Genomic DNA, 18,598 nt, shown 5'->3' on the forward strand with positions numbered 1-18,598 from the left:
TATCGAAAAGCATTGAACAACAACAGGCTTAACACAGACACACAGAGAAAACCCCTCTTGCGTGTTGATTTATGGAAACAATTAGGATTGTACTACAGTTCTTTCTGGGTTGAGAAATCTTGTCGCTACAGACTCATGTTGCAGAAAGCAAGCAGACGAAATGGAATACACATATATCCAGCTGTTATCATCGAGAACAAGTAAGTTTAACTACTTAAGGAATAATTAGTCTTCTGGATTTCCAAAGCTTTTCTTTTACTTCCACATTAAATTGGAAGACAAAATGGTATAGGTAACAGAATGAAATATACTTTTAACAGAATCTCTCTGCAACATAGTACATAGTGAGCGGAGTATTCTTGACAGCTCAGCTCACATGCTGCTGTCCATAAGGCATGTCTAGAGAAGAGTTTGCAGCTTCTCACAATGCTAAACCAAGTTATGTTAGCACTATAGCGAGGTAAGTTAGCCCAAAGGCATACATAGACATTGTGTAGTTGTAACGCATTACTTCTTTTTTGATTGTTTTACACCTATTTGCAAATTTGCATACTTTTTAGAAAGAAAACTTTTTAGGAATGAAAATGTTAACAGTCTCCATTAATAATGCTCTAAATACTTGCTATAAACTTTATCATGTCTTTACAGTTCTGTCACATTTGCATTCAACAGTATGTCTGAATGGTCTTGAATATTACTGCTGCCAAGGTCATCCCACTCTGATCTTCTGAAGACACTGTGGAGAAAGTTCAGTTTTGTGAAGTCCACCGTTTATGGCATAGACGTAAGACAGCACTACAAGCGTGGAGTTATACTGCGTTGTTTCATCTACTCTAATAGCAAAGTGTACAACCAGGTCTTGGACCTAAAAACACTGATCCACCTGAGATTTAAGTTTCATTATGATGTTCATGAACACCCAGATCACTGCACTATAATGCGCAAATGGATACTAACTTGGATCCTGCCAACTTTGCTCTACATACCATACCTTTACACTATCTTTCTACTGGGCACGCTCTCGTCAGCCTGCAATGACATGACTACAGAGCAAACGGCTGCAAATGTGAACTGTTCCAGCCTTGAGCGGCATACCAGAAGTTATGAATTTATGAAAGGGAGTGATGTAAGGATAAGAAAACTTTTTTGTCGAACGCAGTGGTATCTATGGATTGATAAGCATGGTAATGTGAAGGGTACACAAGACCCAAACAATAGCTACAGTAAGTACTCAATTTCTTTACTTACCAAATATAATACTGTTTTAAAGTTCAATTAAATAAGATAACAATACTGTGATGGACATAACTCAATTCAGTTTACCGACAGTGCAGACTTCTGTTTTATTGTAGTGGACAGACATTTATAATTGAAGACAGTACAATGTAGAGTAGTTGCAGTATGTTTGTTGGTGCTTTTACTAATTCTGGTAAGAATTGGCTAGTACACTTAAACATGATAATACAAGAACATCTAAATTAATTAAATTGATGATCTAGCCAACAGTTCTAGAGCATTATTTTTTATATACGTTAGTTTGCAATATGCAGATAGATAAGGATATGAAACAGTCCACTTAATACAAAGCTACATACAGCTTCCATAATGTATTTATTGTATTGCGATTGTGGTTTTAGCAGGGGACCCGTTTAAAAGGGAAATGTCTAGAATAATGCTTATGTATCCCATGTGTATAACAAAACACCATACTGTATATGACTGGCCCAAAGAATCATTATAGCAAGGACTAAGTCCACATGTGGCAGTTTTTCCATTGTGCAAATTTATGGCAAATCTGAGGAAATTCCACGTTTTCATTGAGGATTCTGCTGTTGATTTGCCACAGATTTTTGCTTAAGCATTAAAAGGGTAAAATTCACTGTGAAAATTTGAAATTCCACTGTATGCTCATATTTCTGCTTTTTCAGCTATGCGTGGATGGGGTTTTAACAACTCCATCCACATGTATTGGACTGTGCCATGGATTTCCGATGCGGAATTCACAATGCAAATGTGTGTCTGAACATGGCTTTAGAGTTGTCAAATTATGAAATACTCTACCACAAGAGATAGTAATGGTAGATACAATCACAACGTTAAAAAGGGGTGTTTTCCTTCCTCCAGATCAAACTTTTTGATATAAGAAAGCTTAAAAACTTGATGGGCAGTTGTCTTTTTCAACTTATCTTAACATGTAACTCTTTAATACAAATTTATGGAAATGTAATATACTATGGTTTACGATCATGGGATACTTTTTACTAACATACTAATGCCAATGGTCAATTCATAAGTAGCAGACTGCCTTCAGTGGAAGTGCAGTTGTAGCAATTATACAGTCTCTGAGTGCCTCAAGCCATTTAATAGCATTATTATGTTTTTGTAAAAAAGCCACGAAATCTGCTATTTTCTCATCTGCAATGATATATCTGAGAGAGTTGACAACATGATTAATAAAATAGATAATTTAAAGGAAAGAATGACACATCTATAATGTAACAGAGTGAAAAAAACCTCTAAAGGTATAATTTAAGATTTTAAATAGGGTAATGAATAATGAAGTTACTAACTGGGTATTTAACAGTAATGTAACATATACAATTTAACCAGACTAGAAGAATACAGGGTATGTGGAATAATAGATCATCCAGAATAATATAGAATAAGAGAGGATGTCTTTCAATTCTAGAGACCATGGCATCTCTTAAAGTCAAAGTGCAACAGTAGAGCGAATCTGCGATGGGAATGACTATATTTTTTGATATAGTACGAAAAAAATATGACATCATCACATGCAATGAAACATTGCTTAGTAGTCCAAATCTGCTTTAATTAAAGCAATTGCTCAGCCTCTAACTGTCCGAGCTGTGCTTGACAATGACATTAAATGGCTAAAGGCAGCCACACATGTAGTAAATTGTCACAACATATGACAATAAATGAGAATCTGGGCATCTATGGAGCATTACATGTTTTAGCCAAGAACAAAAAGTCATCATGTTGTCAAACTTTGGTTGATAGTTGTTAATGGTTATTGCACGATTGTAACATAGAATTTATCAGTATAAGTTTATAAATAAGAAAGGTGCATTTCAAAATGTATATATGAAACATATTTGACTTGACATTAAGTGGAGTTTATGATGCAATCCAGAAGTTTAATAATTGTAACATGATCTTTAAAAAATCTTATTGTATTGTGCAAAAATCAGTAAATGTAAGACTGGATTAATACATATAGATCCCCTGAAGTAAAATAATTTCAATCTACATTGGTATATAAATAGACAAGTGACTTGATTGACAAGTGTCCTGTCTAAGTTGCCTAAATTTCTTTCTGAAAATTATCAAGTGCATAATAATGACTATATAGAACTGGAGCGTTCTATTTAGCCAAGATATATATTAATACATTTGCATTGAAATTAGGGAAATGTAAACTTCTGGGCAATGCATATAAGACAAGTTCAATAGTTTTGTGTTCAATATGGTAGCAAATGTGTGACATCGCTTATGTGAAGACCCAACCAACTCATGTGGTACAGTGGTGAGCACATGCACACACTTTATAATATATATTCTGATAACATTTTGCTGCTCAGAGCTGCTACTGGATGGAGAGAACTGCTACAACAACTGCATGTTTGCCCTTGGGAGTTCTGTATAGTCATAGGCTGGTTTTTGAAGCTGCTCATACGAACAAGCCTACAACCTCTATAACAGGTTTGTGGTACCACAATTAGGTCTGTAGTTGCTCTTTATTGAACATTTAACAATATATATTATAAAGTATGAGATGTTTATGTGTTCACCATTGTACCAAATGTTTTGATTAATGGGGACCACCTGGAATAAGAGTGGTATTACCGTTTTCTATACCATTTAATATCTTGGCTATGCTTTATGGGTTTTTCAATTAGCACAACTCCTATCCATTTGGATATCAATGAATGAACTTACCCACTTGGGTCTTGATATTATTTAGAGACAAATAGGAGACCCATAATGACTAATTATTACATGCTCACCCATTCATTTGAATAAGTAATGTGTACTGACACAATTCTCCTGTAGTATACCTCTGGATAACAGCTTATTGTAAAGAGTTCCATCAAGGGACTTATAATTTTTATGGAAAGCAACCATTTAAAATCTCAAAATAACTGGATATGTAAGATATGTTTTAAAGAGCCTTTACAAAAGTGAAAAAGTGGACTATATATGTGCATTAGCTTCTTAGTTGTGAACATTTCAAATACTGGATTTCCAATACTTTAATAGTTGGAAAGAGGACTGCAATTTCATACTTGATCTGATTATTGTATTATGAAAAACAGGTCAATCAATTTCTGCTCCTTTCTCTATTACTTTATGTAGTATTGTATGTAGATTTACCAATTTATTTTTGAGCACTTTCAAATGTAACTGTTGAAGCTGTAATCAAGCTTGCTAGGATGTGCTGAACGCAAAAGATAATCAAGGTAGATTCTATGGTGGTGAAACACATTGCCGCCACTATGATGTAAAGGTTACAGAAGAATTAATGCTACACAATCCACTGGAATGAGCTTTTCTTAGCAGACAAGGCAAAAAAGCATTTGCAAGGCAGTATTCTACATTAATGGTTTAAAAACTGTGATGCGAAAATATAAAAGGCAAAGTCATGAAAGAAACAATTTCTCAGACACAATACCCAAATAGAGTTGAACTGAGTTAATTTCTTCATTACCCATCTTTATTTTTACCTAAGTCAATATGTTGAGAAAGTGATGATGAGTCTGAAGGTATACTTCTCCATAGTTGTAAGAAAAAGGACCCTTGGAATTACCTGGATTTTTGCATTGATTACTAATAAAATGTAGTCTGATTGTTATCAAAGTCACATTTGTTTCACACACATAATTTTTTTGGAAAATCAATGGGTTTTTTTGGAGTTTTTTGAGCCGAAGCCAGAAATTGAATTATAATAATAATCTTTATTTGTCTAGCGCCAACTTATTCCGCAGCGCTTATATTTCCATAGGAAATATAAAATAAGGCCTTATATTTCTCCTGTGTGCAGGAGATGGGATTGTAAGTGAGAGTTTTGAAGGTGCATTGGCCATTAAATAAAGGTGCACAAAGCCTGGTTACTGATAAATTTGTTCTTCTCAAGAAAGATTGGCTAGTGTGAATCATGCCTGATCTAAACAACTTTCATACAACCTCAATAGACATGCTATAGAGATGCATGAAGCTAGAAAAGCATTGCTAAAGAACTGGGTGTGCATCATAATACAGACAAATTCAGGATTATTGCTACTCTCCTTAGATGAGGACATCTGTTAAAATCACTCCAAGAGCACAACAGCCAATCCTTAAAGGAAATGTAAAAGAACCCCAGAGTAACAGCAAACATCCTACAGAAACTATACAAACTGCAAGACTGGCCTCTGTATGTGTTTGCATCAGAAAAACACTGAACAAAAATTGTGTTAATGGAAGGACACCATAAAGGAAGCTATTGCTCTCCAAAAGAAACACTATAGTCTCTCTCAAGTTTCCTCAAGAACATATGGATAGTCCTCAGTTTTTCTGGGAAAAATGTTCAAAAGATAGATGAGACAAAAGTTGAACTTTTTAGCACAAATACATTACACTATGGAGAAAAAAAGAACATTGCACACAAATACAGAAAACACATCCCAATAGAGATGAGCAAGCGTACTCGCTAAGGCAAACTACTCAAGCAAGTAGTGCCTTATGCGAGTACCTGCCCGCTCGTCTCTAAAGATTCAGGTGCTGGCGGGGGAGAGCGGTGAGTTGCGGGAGTGAGCAGGGGGGAGAGAGTGAGAGAGAGAGATCTCCCCCCCCATTCCTCCCCACTCTCCTCCGCCGCCCCCTGCCGGCACCTGAATCTTTAGAGACGAGCAGGCAGGTACTCGCATAAGGCACTACTCGCTCGAGTAGTTTGGCTCGCTCATCTCTACATCCCAACCATGAAGCATGGTAGAGAGAGCATCATGGTTTGATAACTGCTTTGCTGATACTGAGCCTGGACACTTTGTGATCATTGAGGAAGCAACAAATTCTAAGGTGCATCAAAGATAATGTATAGGCTGCAGTTCATAACCTCAAGCTGAATAGATGTTGGGAGATACAACAAGACAATGTCTCAAAGAACACAAGTAAATAAACTAAAAAATGTGTGAAAAAGATTATTTGTGTTTTGGGATTGCCTAGTCAGGGTTCTAAGCCTAACCAGATCAAAATGCTGTGGCATGACCTGAAGATGGCTTTGCACGCAAGGAGTTTCAGAAATATTTATGAACTTAAACACATTTGTAGGGAGAAGTAACCCAAAATTGCTCCACAACATTGTGCAAATCTTACTTGCTGCTACAGGACACATTTGGGTGGAGGTGATTACTGCTAAACGGGGATATATAGATTTTTATATTCAAGGGTTTACTTTGAGTGCTTTTACGCAGGCAGATATTCTGCTTGTGGTAAGAAGCGGGGATCAACAATGAGAATGTCGGTCGGTGCTCATTACTAATGTGCACATAGGCAGAATTGCTAGCATGGGGATGATCATTCATTACTACGATTGTTTAACACACAATCAGCTGATGAACTGACATGTGGGCTGACTGTGTGCATAGTTATGTAGGCCAATATTAGGGGAAACAATCTTTGTGGGATCTTTCCCATGAGCGGATATACGGCGACAGCAGTTTCACGCCTGCTGCGTATAAGCTCCTGAATGGACGTTTTCCCGCGATCACAGACAGTGTTTTCTTGTCCATTCACACGACAACGAGCATCGTTCTTAGCGAAAAAATACTGCACACCCCGGAAAACCCTCGCTCTGCCAAAATCTTCGGGATGCCTTCCAGTGCCTACATAGAGGCACCTGTAAGCTTTTTACACCATTGGACACTGCAAAAATGCCTCCCCCTCCCTTCTCTTTCCCTGCTCCCATAGGAGTCTATAGGACCCACCGGTATATATTGGCCAAAACATAGTTCCAGAACTATGTTTTGGCTAAGCAAATATGAACCAGCCGCGTATATCTTCTATTTTTCGTGCTGCCAGCGTATTTATGCGTCGTATATTCGCCCATGTGAACAGCTGCATTGGAAACCAATGCTTCACATGGGTACCGTATATACGCCCGGGTGTGAATAAGCCTTAGACAAATGTTTTTGCCTGATCATTGGCCAGTGCAAAAGGAGCTTCACTTTTGCTCTCTGCACTGTGGACATTATTTACTTTATGTACTCAATAAAATGTATGACTAAAACAATAGTTTGTGTGCTACTTGTTTAATTACATTTTGTTTGTCTTTAATTGTGAATTAGATAACAATTCAACCACATGTTATCAATCAATGCAGAAAGCAAGAGGATTCCAAAGAGTTCACTAACGTTTTCTTGCAACTGCATGTGACAAAACAAATACCTAAATTCTTTAATTGCCATTTACAGTTACACAAAATAATGATGATTCCATACTGGAATTCTTAATTGTACCGCATTCTACAAACAGAGCCTTAGAGTGGATTTCCATCCTTAAACATAAAATTGTTAACATATTACTCAATAAGAAAATCTAATTTGATTTGCTGAGAAATTATTTACATACTTCGATGGAAGTAATCTTTACGTAGGTCTACAAGCAGTAGATCTTTCTAGCGCAAATCTGTCTGCATATTTTGCAGCAAATGTGTAACGTGGATTTTGTCGAATTTATGCCACTATATTGAAACGAGTAAAATCTGCAGTGAACATCCGCCAACAAAATTTAACATGCTGTGAATTCTAAAAGTCCTACGACAGCTCAATTTTCATGCTGAAAATTTCCGCAGCATGTGGTTAAAATTTTGTAAAATCTCATCCACATATCCTGCTACTGTATTCCACTGCAGATTTTATCTGTACAACTGTCTAGAAAAACTTTAGAGCAATTCCGACCCGAGTGGATCAACCCTTATGTTGAAGGGTTTGTCTCATGAAGACAATCCCTATCCACATGCTCTATTAGTACATGCAAACCTCATAAAATGGGTAAAATCTGTGCTCTGGATACCGCTCTATAAGCCATAACTTACTCAAGCAGCTCCAGTTCTGGTGGACTCAAATTGTCCTTCTATTACATGGACAACCATTCCTGTGAAAGGCTACCATATAATACTATATTTCCAACTGCTGTAGGGAAAATGCCTGACTGTCCATGGTCCCTTGGCAAAATCAGAAGTTTGTTGATATTACTAGGAGTGAGACCTGGGACAATCAACTCATCACTGCAGCGGCTGGACTTTGAATGGGGTTCTTGCATCGTCCAACAAAATAATTTAGATGGAGGTTTTTCGCAGTAGTTGGCAAATTAATCTTACAGTTTTAGCTTATGTCTTGGTCCTAAATCTGCTTGATGAGTTGTATATAAAACAATGTTAGAGGAGTGAGGCTCTCTTTCCCAGTGGAAGTGTTTTTTTTTTTACTACCAATAAAGGCAATTAACGTTAGTGATGTATTTTGCCAGATTTGAAGGCAACTAGCCTTAGGCAATGGAATCCGTTAAACCTTGAAAGTGCATAATTGGTAACCTAATTACAAGGTTGAAACAGAATCTCCTTGTAATTAATTTCTAATTGTACTATTTACAATGCCTGCAGGTAAGGCAGGGTGACAAGAGGGACATTTCATTACAGCAACATATGGGCTGGAATAAATATACAGTGGGAAAATGTTTGTTCACCTTTTTCTCTTAAATATGGTACTTTAGCATGGGCTAATTTGTGTATTTTAGCATCTAAAGCGAAACAGAAATCATTACCATCTTTCTTGTTTAAAAATCTACTTGTTTCAAAAAGGCAAAAGAAACTCTACTGCTCATTATTTCTCGTTATCTTGGCCTCAAATATTCTATTAAAATAGAACATGTTGTTTTTGTAGTCTTTCTTATTTCTAATTGCAAAAGGGCTAGAACACTTAGGGCCAGTGGTAAACCTTAAAAAAATAACAATAGCTGTAAAGTAAATGATGCTCACAATATGAAAAAGGGTCCAGGAACGTTTTCACACAATCCAGTTAATTTTAAATGTACTTCTGCAGACTGCCTTAAAGGGGTATTGCAGCGATGGGATGTTTTTTGCAGCTTTCACATATTCACTGGATGTGTGAAAAATGATAAATCAGGGGGAGCCCGACTGTTGGGCCCCCCACCAATCCCAAGAATTGGGGATTCGTGTCTCCCCTATTTTACAGTTCAAGTTACAACCTCTCATTTCTGTAGTGTAGTGAGGAATGGAACCGCTGGTTGCACATGCGCAGTAGTGGCTCCATTCCTCTCAATGGAGAAGGCAGATAGTCAAGTGTTGTGCTCAACTATATATCTGCCCCTTTGAAATGAATGGAGCGATGTCACTCCATTTATTTCTGTAGGGAACACAAAATACCTTTTTAACTTTTCCTAATTCAGCCCCTAGCAACATTTAACAATGATAAGAGGAAAAAAAACATAAGAAAATACTGTATAGGCTGCATCATAAATACATACCCTTAGGTCGGGAGGGGTAAAGTCTCTCCTTAGGGAGAGCATGTAGTAGAATGGGGAGACCTATAAGGCTATATATGCTCCTTTGGAAAATGTATGTAAATGGAAAGATGGAACAATGGTTCTGCAGCACCATGTATTATAGAGTAGCATTCCTGCAAGTCAATGGCTGACCATTTAACAGGCCTTAAAACAATTATTCGGAAAAGCCAAAGCCAGAGATTTTCCAGAAGACTGATAAGGAGCAAAGCCCCGAAACAAGTTGTCTATAATTAGTTATCTTCTCCTTCTAGAGAAGACTTTGGCTTTGGATATGATTTCTTTAACCGATTTTCATTTGGTCATCTCTTAGAATAGTGGCCCTCCAATTTCAGGACAAAATTTTGTCCTGGGACAAAGGATTATATTACCTGCAGTTGTTCTTCTGCCATCTCTCTGATCCACCAATTCTGGGCCCCGTTTTTGGATGTTTAAGATGGCTGCAGCAATTTTCTAACTACCTAATGCACATTGTGCACTGCTCATTGATTGGCCAGTGCTACTCAGAAAGCAGGCATAGTACACTAATAGCCTAACAATAAGAATGCACTGTGGGGGTTAGGCAGTCATTTATCAAAGTGTCTAAAAGAAAAACTCACTTTGTTGCCCATAGCAATCAATCAGAACTCAGCTTTCACTTCTGAAACAACTCTGCAAAAACTAAAGCTCATCTCTGATCAGCTTTTAGACACTTGATAAAAGAGAGCATTTGTTCTTTTATTCGGTTTTATGCTACAACATCCTGCTGCCGACTTCAACCCATTAAAGTTTAATATGTTAGAGAATTTAATGGCGTGTGTAATCTGACTCTGAATAAATAACAAGCATAGTGACGCGGGAGAAAAAAGTGGCTAAGCAACTAGCCACAGAAAAATAAACTAAGCATATGAACCATTTAATGAATGAGGAAAGTCTGCAATCAAGACTGGAAAAGTTTCATTCATGTATATGTAGAAATAATGCGTTTGACAAAAATGAGACAAACCACCCAATAGCTGTGAATACCACATGTCAGCAGGAATTTCAGCACACAGAAAGCAAAGCATTGTGTTTTGGCGTAAAATTAATTGAAGAAGCAAACTTCAGTGTCTGAAATGAGTAATCACTTAAAAATTGGAACTTGGAGTCATATTTGTATTTTTAGACAAAAGGACAAAGTTGTGTAATTTTTTTTCAGACAGACAAACAGAATTATGAATTCCATGCATGTACATAATTTAGCATAAAAGCAGATTTCAATCAACAATACAAGAATAGGCCTGAGGCCGGGCTCACAGCACCGTATGGTAAAACGCTGCATAAAAATCAGAGAGTTTTAACAGCACGTGTAGCTGCATATCACTGTGTTTGTGATCAAGTATGCCTGCGCATGACACCGTATCTCACGCACCGGCTTCCTGGTTTCTTCTTTTTTTGAAGTTTTTTTTTCTATTGTCTCTTAGAAACCTTGCGTAAAAACGCTGCACATACGCAATTGCGTATTTACAGTGTTTTCGTACGCACCCATAGAGAACAATAGGGCTCTACAGTGTGTAATACACAGTGAAATAGAACATGCTGAGTTCTTTTATACACGTGTATGAATCAATGAAAATCAATGTACTTTCATTGACTCTATTCATGATGTATTATGTGCATGTACATTGCGTGTGTAATATGCAATAAAGGCCAAATGCCCAAGGACGGATTATCGCTGCGGAATTCGCGGTCAGACACCCGCCGTGAATTCCGCAGCAATATCCGTCCATAGACATGCTGTGGTAAACAATTCTCCCCTGCCCACCAGCAGAAATCAACTGTGATTTTCCGCTCACGGGGGAGAATTGCAGCATGTTCTATTCTGTGCGGAAAATCGTGCGGACAGCTTCTATTGCAGTGAATGGAAGCTGTCCGTCCCGCGATAATTTGCGCAGCTGGCACTGCGGAAGTATTGCGGGAATAAGCGTCACAGCCCAGCGGAGGCATCTAATGCGCTGCACTGCGCATGCACGCCAGCTCACCGGGCGAGACACTAGCGGTGAATCCGGAGAGGTATAGGGTTTCTGGGGGGACCCGGTCCGGTGGAACCCGACCCAGCCGTGGGCATGAGGCCAAATTATGTAATTAAATGCTCATGTCAGCATGGCCTTATAAAACTACTGTAGCCACAAGCGTAAACATGTTATTATTTACATCTAAATGCAATAAAGCCATATTCAGACAGGATTTTTTGTGTAGCAAAAATCAGACAGATCCGCCACATATTCTGCAGCAGAAATCCCAGCTTAAGCGAAAAGATTTCTGCAACAGAATCGCACATGGATAACCCCATGAGAATTCTGCATGGAATTTTAGTCAGAAAAGTGACATATCTTTCCTTTTTTTCTACGAAACGCGTCGCACAGAAATTATCTGAAATAAAACTGATGAAAATAAGAAGTGTGTGGAGCCTGATCCTGGTGTCTAGGTCTGAGTAGCGCGGGCATTTTTTCTATTGATTTTTCATTCGAATTTCTTCTGAGTGGGTCCTGCAATCCAGTAGGAAACAGAAGCCCAGCAGCTTATCGGACACAGCGGGGGATTTATAAGCCAAGGAGGATGTGGAGGTGTTGGTGAGGCTTCTAATTAGGAGCACTCGCCAAACACCGGGTGAGTCAATTTCAATTTCAATATTTCCAGCAATAATACTCCTATAGAGCATTATATCATATGTTGCATTGTAACTCCAGGCCATCACGGGTAACGCCTCCCTGACGTGTTTTGTGTTCTTTTTTTTTCTACAAAGCGGGTTTCACAACCTGGAGTCTGTACTAGAGTAAACCATGTAAGCTGGAGAGCTTGGGAGAGATTCCCATTCAAATTAATGAAATCGGGATTTGACACAGAATCAGTGCAGATTCAGCAGCAAATTCTGCTTTGTAAACATGAACCAAAGAATCAGTTATTTGGCAAGTGCCAGCGCTAATTCTAAAATTACCTTACTAGCATAACAAAAAATTGACTTTACTAAAATTGCTTAAGTATACAACCACATATTTTAGTGTGTAACTGACATATTGTGAGAGTATCTGTAGGGGACTTGAATCTGCTATTCTATGGGCACTCAAATAATACACTGCAGTATTAGGGTTTTACTACAGTGTATTATCTCTTATCTTTCAAATTACAAGCCATGTGAGCCCCAGAGGCCACTGCCAGGCAACCGGTTGCCATGGTAATCCATTGGCCCTCTGCAATTGGATGGTGTAGAGCTGATGACATCACAAAGGTAGCTCCCCTCCTCTGTTAACCACTTACAAACTGTGATCAAAGTTAACAGTTGAGATCTAAGTAATTTCTGATTCCGGCAGTTGCAGCAGGACCCCGACTGCCCGTTACAGATGGATCTTGCTGTGGATGGTGCGGGCTCAGTTCCTTATACCACATACTGGAGGAACTGAAAAGATAGATATATAGTTTCTGATTCCGCTCCATACAAATCCCAATGCTGGAGAGCGTACATGTACACCCAAAAACATCATGGGAGTTAGGCACCCGTGGGCAGTCACTACACTGTCCACTGTGGGTGGTAATGCCTTCAATGACATACCAGTATTCCCAGTACATATGCGAAAGTATGGATCAAGGGATGTTAAATCTTCACACAACTTTCGAAACAGAATGCTCAAATTCATTTGGCACCCACTATCATGCCTCCTTTGCACCCTGATAATTCACGTAGCCTTACTATGAGCATGCTGGCTTCAACCTCACGGACAAAATAACAACTCACAACTTATACAGGTGTGGGCATTCCAAAGCCGTCACCTGAGCTAACACCAGTTTATAATCAATTTCCATAATGTTATCCCATCACTTTTGGCACGTCATAATTTACAGTTACCATAAAGTTCTATATTTTTCCTTTTCAGACAATTAAAAGAAAATAATTACCTTTGAAGACCATTTTGCAGTCTTCATATATAATCAATGTATATACAAAGTTGTAAATGCATTGCATTACTTAGAGCCTGTATTACAGTAAAGAGATGCATTCACAATGTTATAGGTTTTTAGAGCTGAAACCCCCAGAAATCCTTGCTGGTTACTTGGGCTGGTAAATTACATTCAGGACATTGTAGTCTTTATGCAATACAATGAACAGTCATCAGATCCAATGTAGGAGAAATAGAAGGTAACAATGACACGTCAGATTTGGCACGGATTTCAGTGCGAATTCCATGCTGAAATCCATGGGAAATCCAATTCCCATCCTATGCTGGTAAAATGGGTTTCTGCAATCTTGTCCGAGTGGGGTTGTTGATATGGGTTTTTGATATGGGTTTTGGAGTCTGGTAGGAGTTATCAAAATGTTGATCCAGAGATTATTCTGACTGCCATTATGGAGTCAGGAAAGAATTTTTTCTCGCAAATGGGCTAATTGGCTTCTACCTCATTGGGGTTTTTTTGTCAACAAGGGGGGAGTGGAAACAGGCTGAACTAGATGGACATTGTCTCCCTTCAGCCTAACATACTATGTTGTTGAAATGCAACAGAAATTTCACAGGCGGATTTCTGGTGCCAAGATGAAAAAAATTATGGAAATACCTAGAGTGCTATCAGGGCAAACTCCTCTCAAAACAAAGCCCACCTATAGATTTACCAAACACAATAGGTCCAACCACTGCAACCTCAGCCAATGCCTGAGTGAAGCTACGGATAGCTAAATAATTACAACAGGGAAAATGTATTACCATCTAATATGTGATCATACCATTTCTAAGAAGTAGGAGCTGTTCTCTAGAGTGGTTCTTTATTCTAGCTAATAAAGGATGATCCCTTTTAAGATGTCATTTTGCCCCAGTAGACCATGTGGAAAAAGTCTGACTTGGTGGTATAAGGTTTGTTTTTTTTACAACAGTCATACATATTGTGGTTTATTTTCTAAAACAGTCTAAAAGTTAGACAGTACAAACATAGACTAGACAGTCTTAAAATATGCCAGATTGAGGGGGTTAGAGGAGATGTGGCCTGATCTTTAGCAAGAGTGGACACTAGCAACTAGAGCTCTGTGCATAATCCCCTAATCCTGGCCCATCCAAGGAGCAAATAAACGCCAGAGTGTTCAAAAACCTGTTCCACCACATCCCTTTGCCAGTGGGAACCATTAGGGCAATGGAAGGAGTTCTAGCACTGCTAGGAATGATCATGGGATATAGCGGCCTACAGGCAGCTGAGACCTTGGCCTCAAGTACTTCCTCTGCCCAGCACCAATGCTTCCCTTGCACTGAAGTGTATCTTCTGCATCTGACAGCGCTCATGGACCTACCATCTCCCCACCAGATCAGCAACCCTGTACCTTGCTGCCCTAGGGGCTTCTCTAGTAGATTGCAGCCTGAGAGTCTCTTGGCCCTGTCCCTTCCGCAGATGCCACCTTGATGCAGGGACAGAAGCAGTAGACTTTTACAGACCTCAGTGGGGGACTATGAGTCAGGCTGGACACTGTCATTTCCCTGCTTAGCACAACTTGAGCTGCACATCCAGGACAGTAAGTAAGGGCTGTGCCCTAACGTTTTAGGACCCTCACTCTGTGGGCCTGCCTTTTTTTCTATTACAAAAAATTGCCAGTTCTCCACCCTCTGAGCCTCAAGGACCATTATTCTTGTTGGTCTGCATCTCAAATACTACTGAAATGTTGAGGGGGACCTGCCCCAATGTTTTTAGACTATACCTCTGCAGTCTAAGTTCTTTTGGCGTTACACAACTTCACATTTGCAGGTTTTTAGCACTTACAAAAACCCTGTTCTCTACTGCCACCTAGTGGATTCTTTTTGTATAATCCTTTTGGCAAATGCTAAGAAATTGCAAAGACTGTGCCCTCAAGTTATCTATATCTACAACTATCTCTCCTCATTTACAAGATTGTTCCTATTATATCTAACTACTCTTTTTTACTGACTGTCATGTTCCAGCCTATTTTGGCCTTCAATAGAGATGAGCGAGTATACTCGCTAAGGCACATTACTCGAGCGAGTAGTACCTTAGCCGAGTATCTCCCCGCTCGTCTCTAAAGATTCGGGGGCCGGCGCCGCTGACAGGTGAGTTGGGGCGGGGAGCCGGGGGGAGCGGGGGGGGGGGAGAGAGGGAGAGAGAGATCTCCCCTCCGTTCCTCCCCGCTCTCCCCCGCCGCTCCCCACCCCTCGAATCTTTAGAGACAAGCGGGGAGATACTCGGCTAAGGCACTACTTGCTCGAGTAATGTGCCTTAGTGAGTATACTCGCTTATCTCTAGCCTTCAACTTTTTGACCATAACTCTTGTAGCTTTCCAAAAAAAATCTTTCTCTGACCACAGTACCTCTCCTGAAGACTGGTCGATCAGCAACTGCCAAGTACTTTTTATTTTTCTATTTGCTCAAAGTATTGCAATGCCCAGAAGAAGTCAAATTGGCAGGTGTCTATGCATTCTGCTTTATAGGGCTCTATTATATACATTTTACCTCCTCATCTGTTCAATGGCACTGGCAGCTGTCTCAGAAGCGTCGAGCCCTCATAGCTCTGGCAGCGAGTCCCCCACAGAAGAGGCAGGAGACAATTCTTCAAGATATAACACTGATATTCTAAAAACACATTAAATCCACCTTTAGGTCTAAACTTGGTTTCATAATCAAATATATTTCCACACAGCTCTCAGACCTTGGTCAACACATTAACCCTCTTGAACATAAAATGAATAACTTGGCAATGGTTTGCCTCACTTTCCCACTCCACCCACCCCCGGGTTTTTTTTCTTCTTTCCCTTCCAACCTTTGTTTGAGGTTATTTAATCAAGTCTCCCTGTTTGAGATATGTTCATATCTTCAGCTGGCTTTCAGGATGTGAAGACTATGCCCTTGTTCATGTTGCCTATTTTTATATGATAACTATGAATAGTGCTTTGTATGGATAAACGTGATTGAACGATAAAACGGATGACTAGTTGGACTTTCTTGATGAAGACAGAACGCGATTGGAGGTACATACTATGAAATTGGAGACTCTGGAACTTAGACTAGAAGATAAGGAGAACCAATCTTGGAGATGTAACATCTGGATTTGAGGTCTACCAGAATCCATTACAGCTTTCAAGGAAACTGGCCTGAACCTGTTTGCTGTGCTTTTACCTCAGAGAGACTTAAGCCTATTCCATATTGACATAATCCATAGAGCACTAACTAAACCAGCGATGCCAGAAATGCCTTGAGATATTATCTTGAAACTACATTATGATAAAGTATGCAATGATAATCTTGCAGCAGCCAGAAACCTGTCCCCTTTACTGGAATTGAACTCAGTCTAGTTGTCTGCAGATATTGCACCCGCTACCCTAGCAGGAAGATGTAAGTTATGACCTATTACAGCAGCTCTACAAAAGGCAAATATCTATTATAGATGGGGATTTACATTTGTGCTTCAGTTTCAACACAATTTCGAATTGGTTTGCTCACTTGAAGAGGGTCAAAAATCTCATCATCCCTTGGCATCCAGATGGATCCTGCTCTGGGTTCATCCATCTTAAAGACACATTTTAGGCTCTATGAGAATGCTTTCTTTAAGTTAAGTCTATGGTCGACTGCAGCGTGGGTACTGCTGGGTTTATGTACTGTTTTATAGGGATAATGTTCAGCCCTCTGTTATACATAGGTTACTCCTTTTACACCTCTGTTCCTTTGTTTTGAGATGATCTTTGTTCTTGTTCTTTTTAAGTTAATCCAAGTGAAACACCTCCATGTTTTTATAGGTTTCTGCTCAGTGGTCTGACATATAGATGATTACCCACATGTTATTCTGGTCTTGTGATTGAATGTTTACATGTGCCGCACAATACTGCAGTTACTTTTGCAGGGTTCTGTAGCAGTAGGATCATGGCTACTTCTTGGCTTGTAGGATGATAGGTTACACTCATCCCTGCTCCCAAGAGTCTATTGCTTTTTGGACCAGCATTAACGATTTGATTCATGTTATCATCGTTACCCCATTTTGTCCTTCTTCTTTCACCGCTTCTATTTTATAAGTGACCAATTATGCTAGTAAGACTCATCCTTTAACACCCACAACACCATCCATGATTGGACTTAGATTAGTCTTTAGCTACCCCATACTTAATATACATGGTGCTCATTTTATCTCATAATGTTAGGGGGATTTACCTTCCCCTCTAAGTGCAGACATGCCTTTCTAATTTATATAAAAACATAGACCAGATATTTTATCTCTGCAAGACTCTCACTTTTCTTGCACTTATACTTGATTCTTTTATCCACAGTACACTCGTTTTTACCTAGTAACCGCCCCTAAGAAACACAGATGAGTGATTATATTATTCCATAACACACTACCCATTCAAGTGGATTCAGTAGATGATGAAGCAAAAGGCCACTACATAATTCTGATGGCCGTTTTATATGGCAAACCACTCCCTCTTGTGAATTTTTATGTGCCTTCTGAGAATCCTATCCCTACTTTATATAATATTCACTGCAAATGACAACACGACTTTAACTCTCAGATCGTTTGGTTGGGAAATTAGAATATTGTCTTTAATCCTGGGCTCCTATGGATGCCCCAGCTACAGTGGAAAAGTGTGAAATAAAAGCAAAAAAAGACAATGTGAATGACCCCCAGATCTCTTATATGATGTCATGCCGGAGATAGTTGTTAAAAAAAATAGTTACAAAATAAGTAAAAAGAAATGACAGAATAAAATAAAAATATATGCATAAAGAAGAAAATGATCCACCGCCGACACCAAACAAAAAACTGTAGCCATATGCGCTATATATTCAAAAAAATATATGTAACAAAACATCTGAAACAAAAAGGAACCAATTCCTGTACTTTAATTTAGTGTAAATCTACTAATTTTAAAAATAAACTATAAATGTTATAAACTAATTTTTTTAGCTTTTCATCTCCAATCTAAAAAACGGGGGAAAAAATCAGTGAAAAAAGCTAATGAAAAAAATGCATCAAAAATAATTTTGGGAAATGAAAAAAGTAGGGCAGTAAAACCACCACATGGGTAAAA

At 38.9% G+C, this 18,598-nt stretch overlaps 2 protein-coding genes across 4 annotated transcripts in view; one reads left to right on the top strand and one right to left on the bottom strand.

Annotated features, from left to right (window-relative positions):
• Positions 1-18,598, bottom strand: part of FAM227B (family with sequence similarity 227 member B) — a 360,605-nt gene that overhangs the window by 203,631 nt on the left and 138,376 nt on the right. The window lies entirely within an intron of this gene.
• Positions 1-18,598, top strand: part of FGF7 (fibroblast growth factor 7) — a 52,498-nt gene continuing 33,900 nt past the window's right edge. The window contains exons 1-2 of one of the 2 annotated variants that reach the window (XM_066592632.1): positions 1-200; positions 649-1,223. In XM_066592632.1, coding sequence (XP_066448729.1) covers positions 938-1,223 — 286 coding nt within the window. In that variant the 5' untranslated portion in view covers positions 1-200; positions 649-937. The remainder of the gene's footprint in view (positions 201-648; positions 1,224-18,598) is intronic. The other variant, XM_066592631.1, reaches the window with a different exon arrangement.

This window comes from Eleutherodactylus coqui, chromosome 2, assembly GCF_035609145.1.
Source record: "Eleutherodactylus coqui strain aEleCoq1 chromosome 2, aEleCoq1.hap1, whole genome shotgun sequence".
NCBI lineage: Eukaryota > Metazoa > Chordata > Amphibia > Anura > Eleutherodactylidae > Eleutherodactylus > Eleutherodactylus coqui.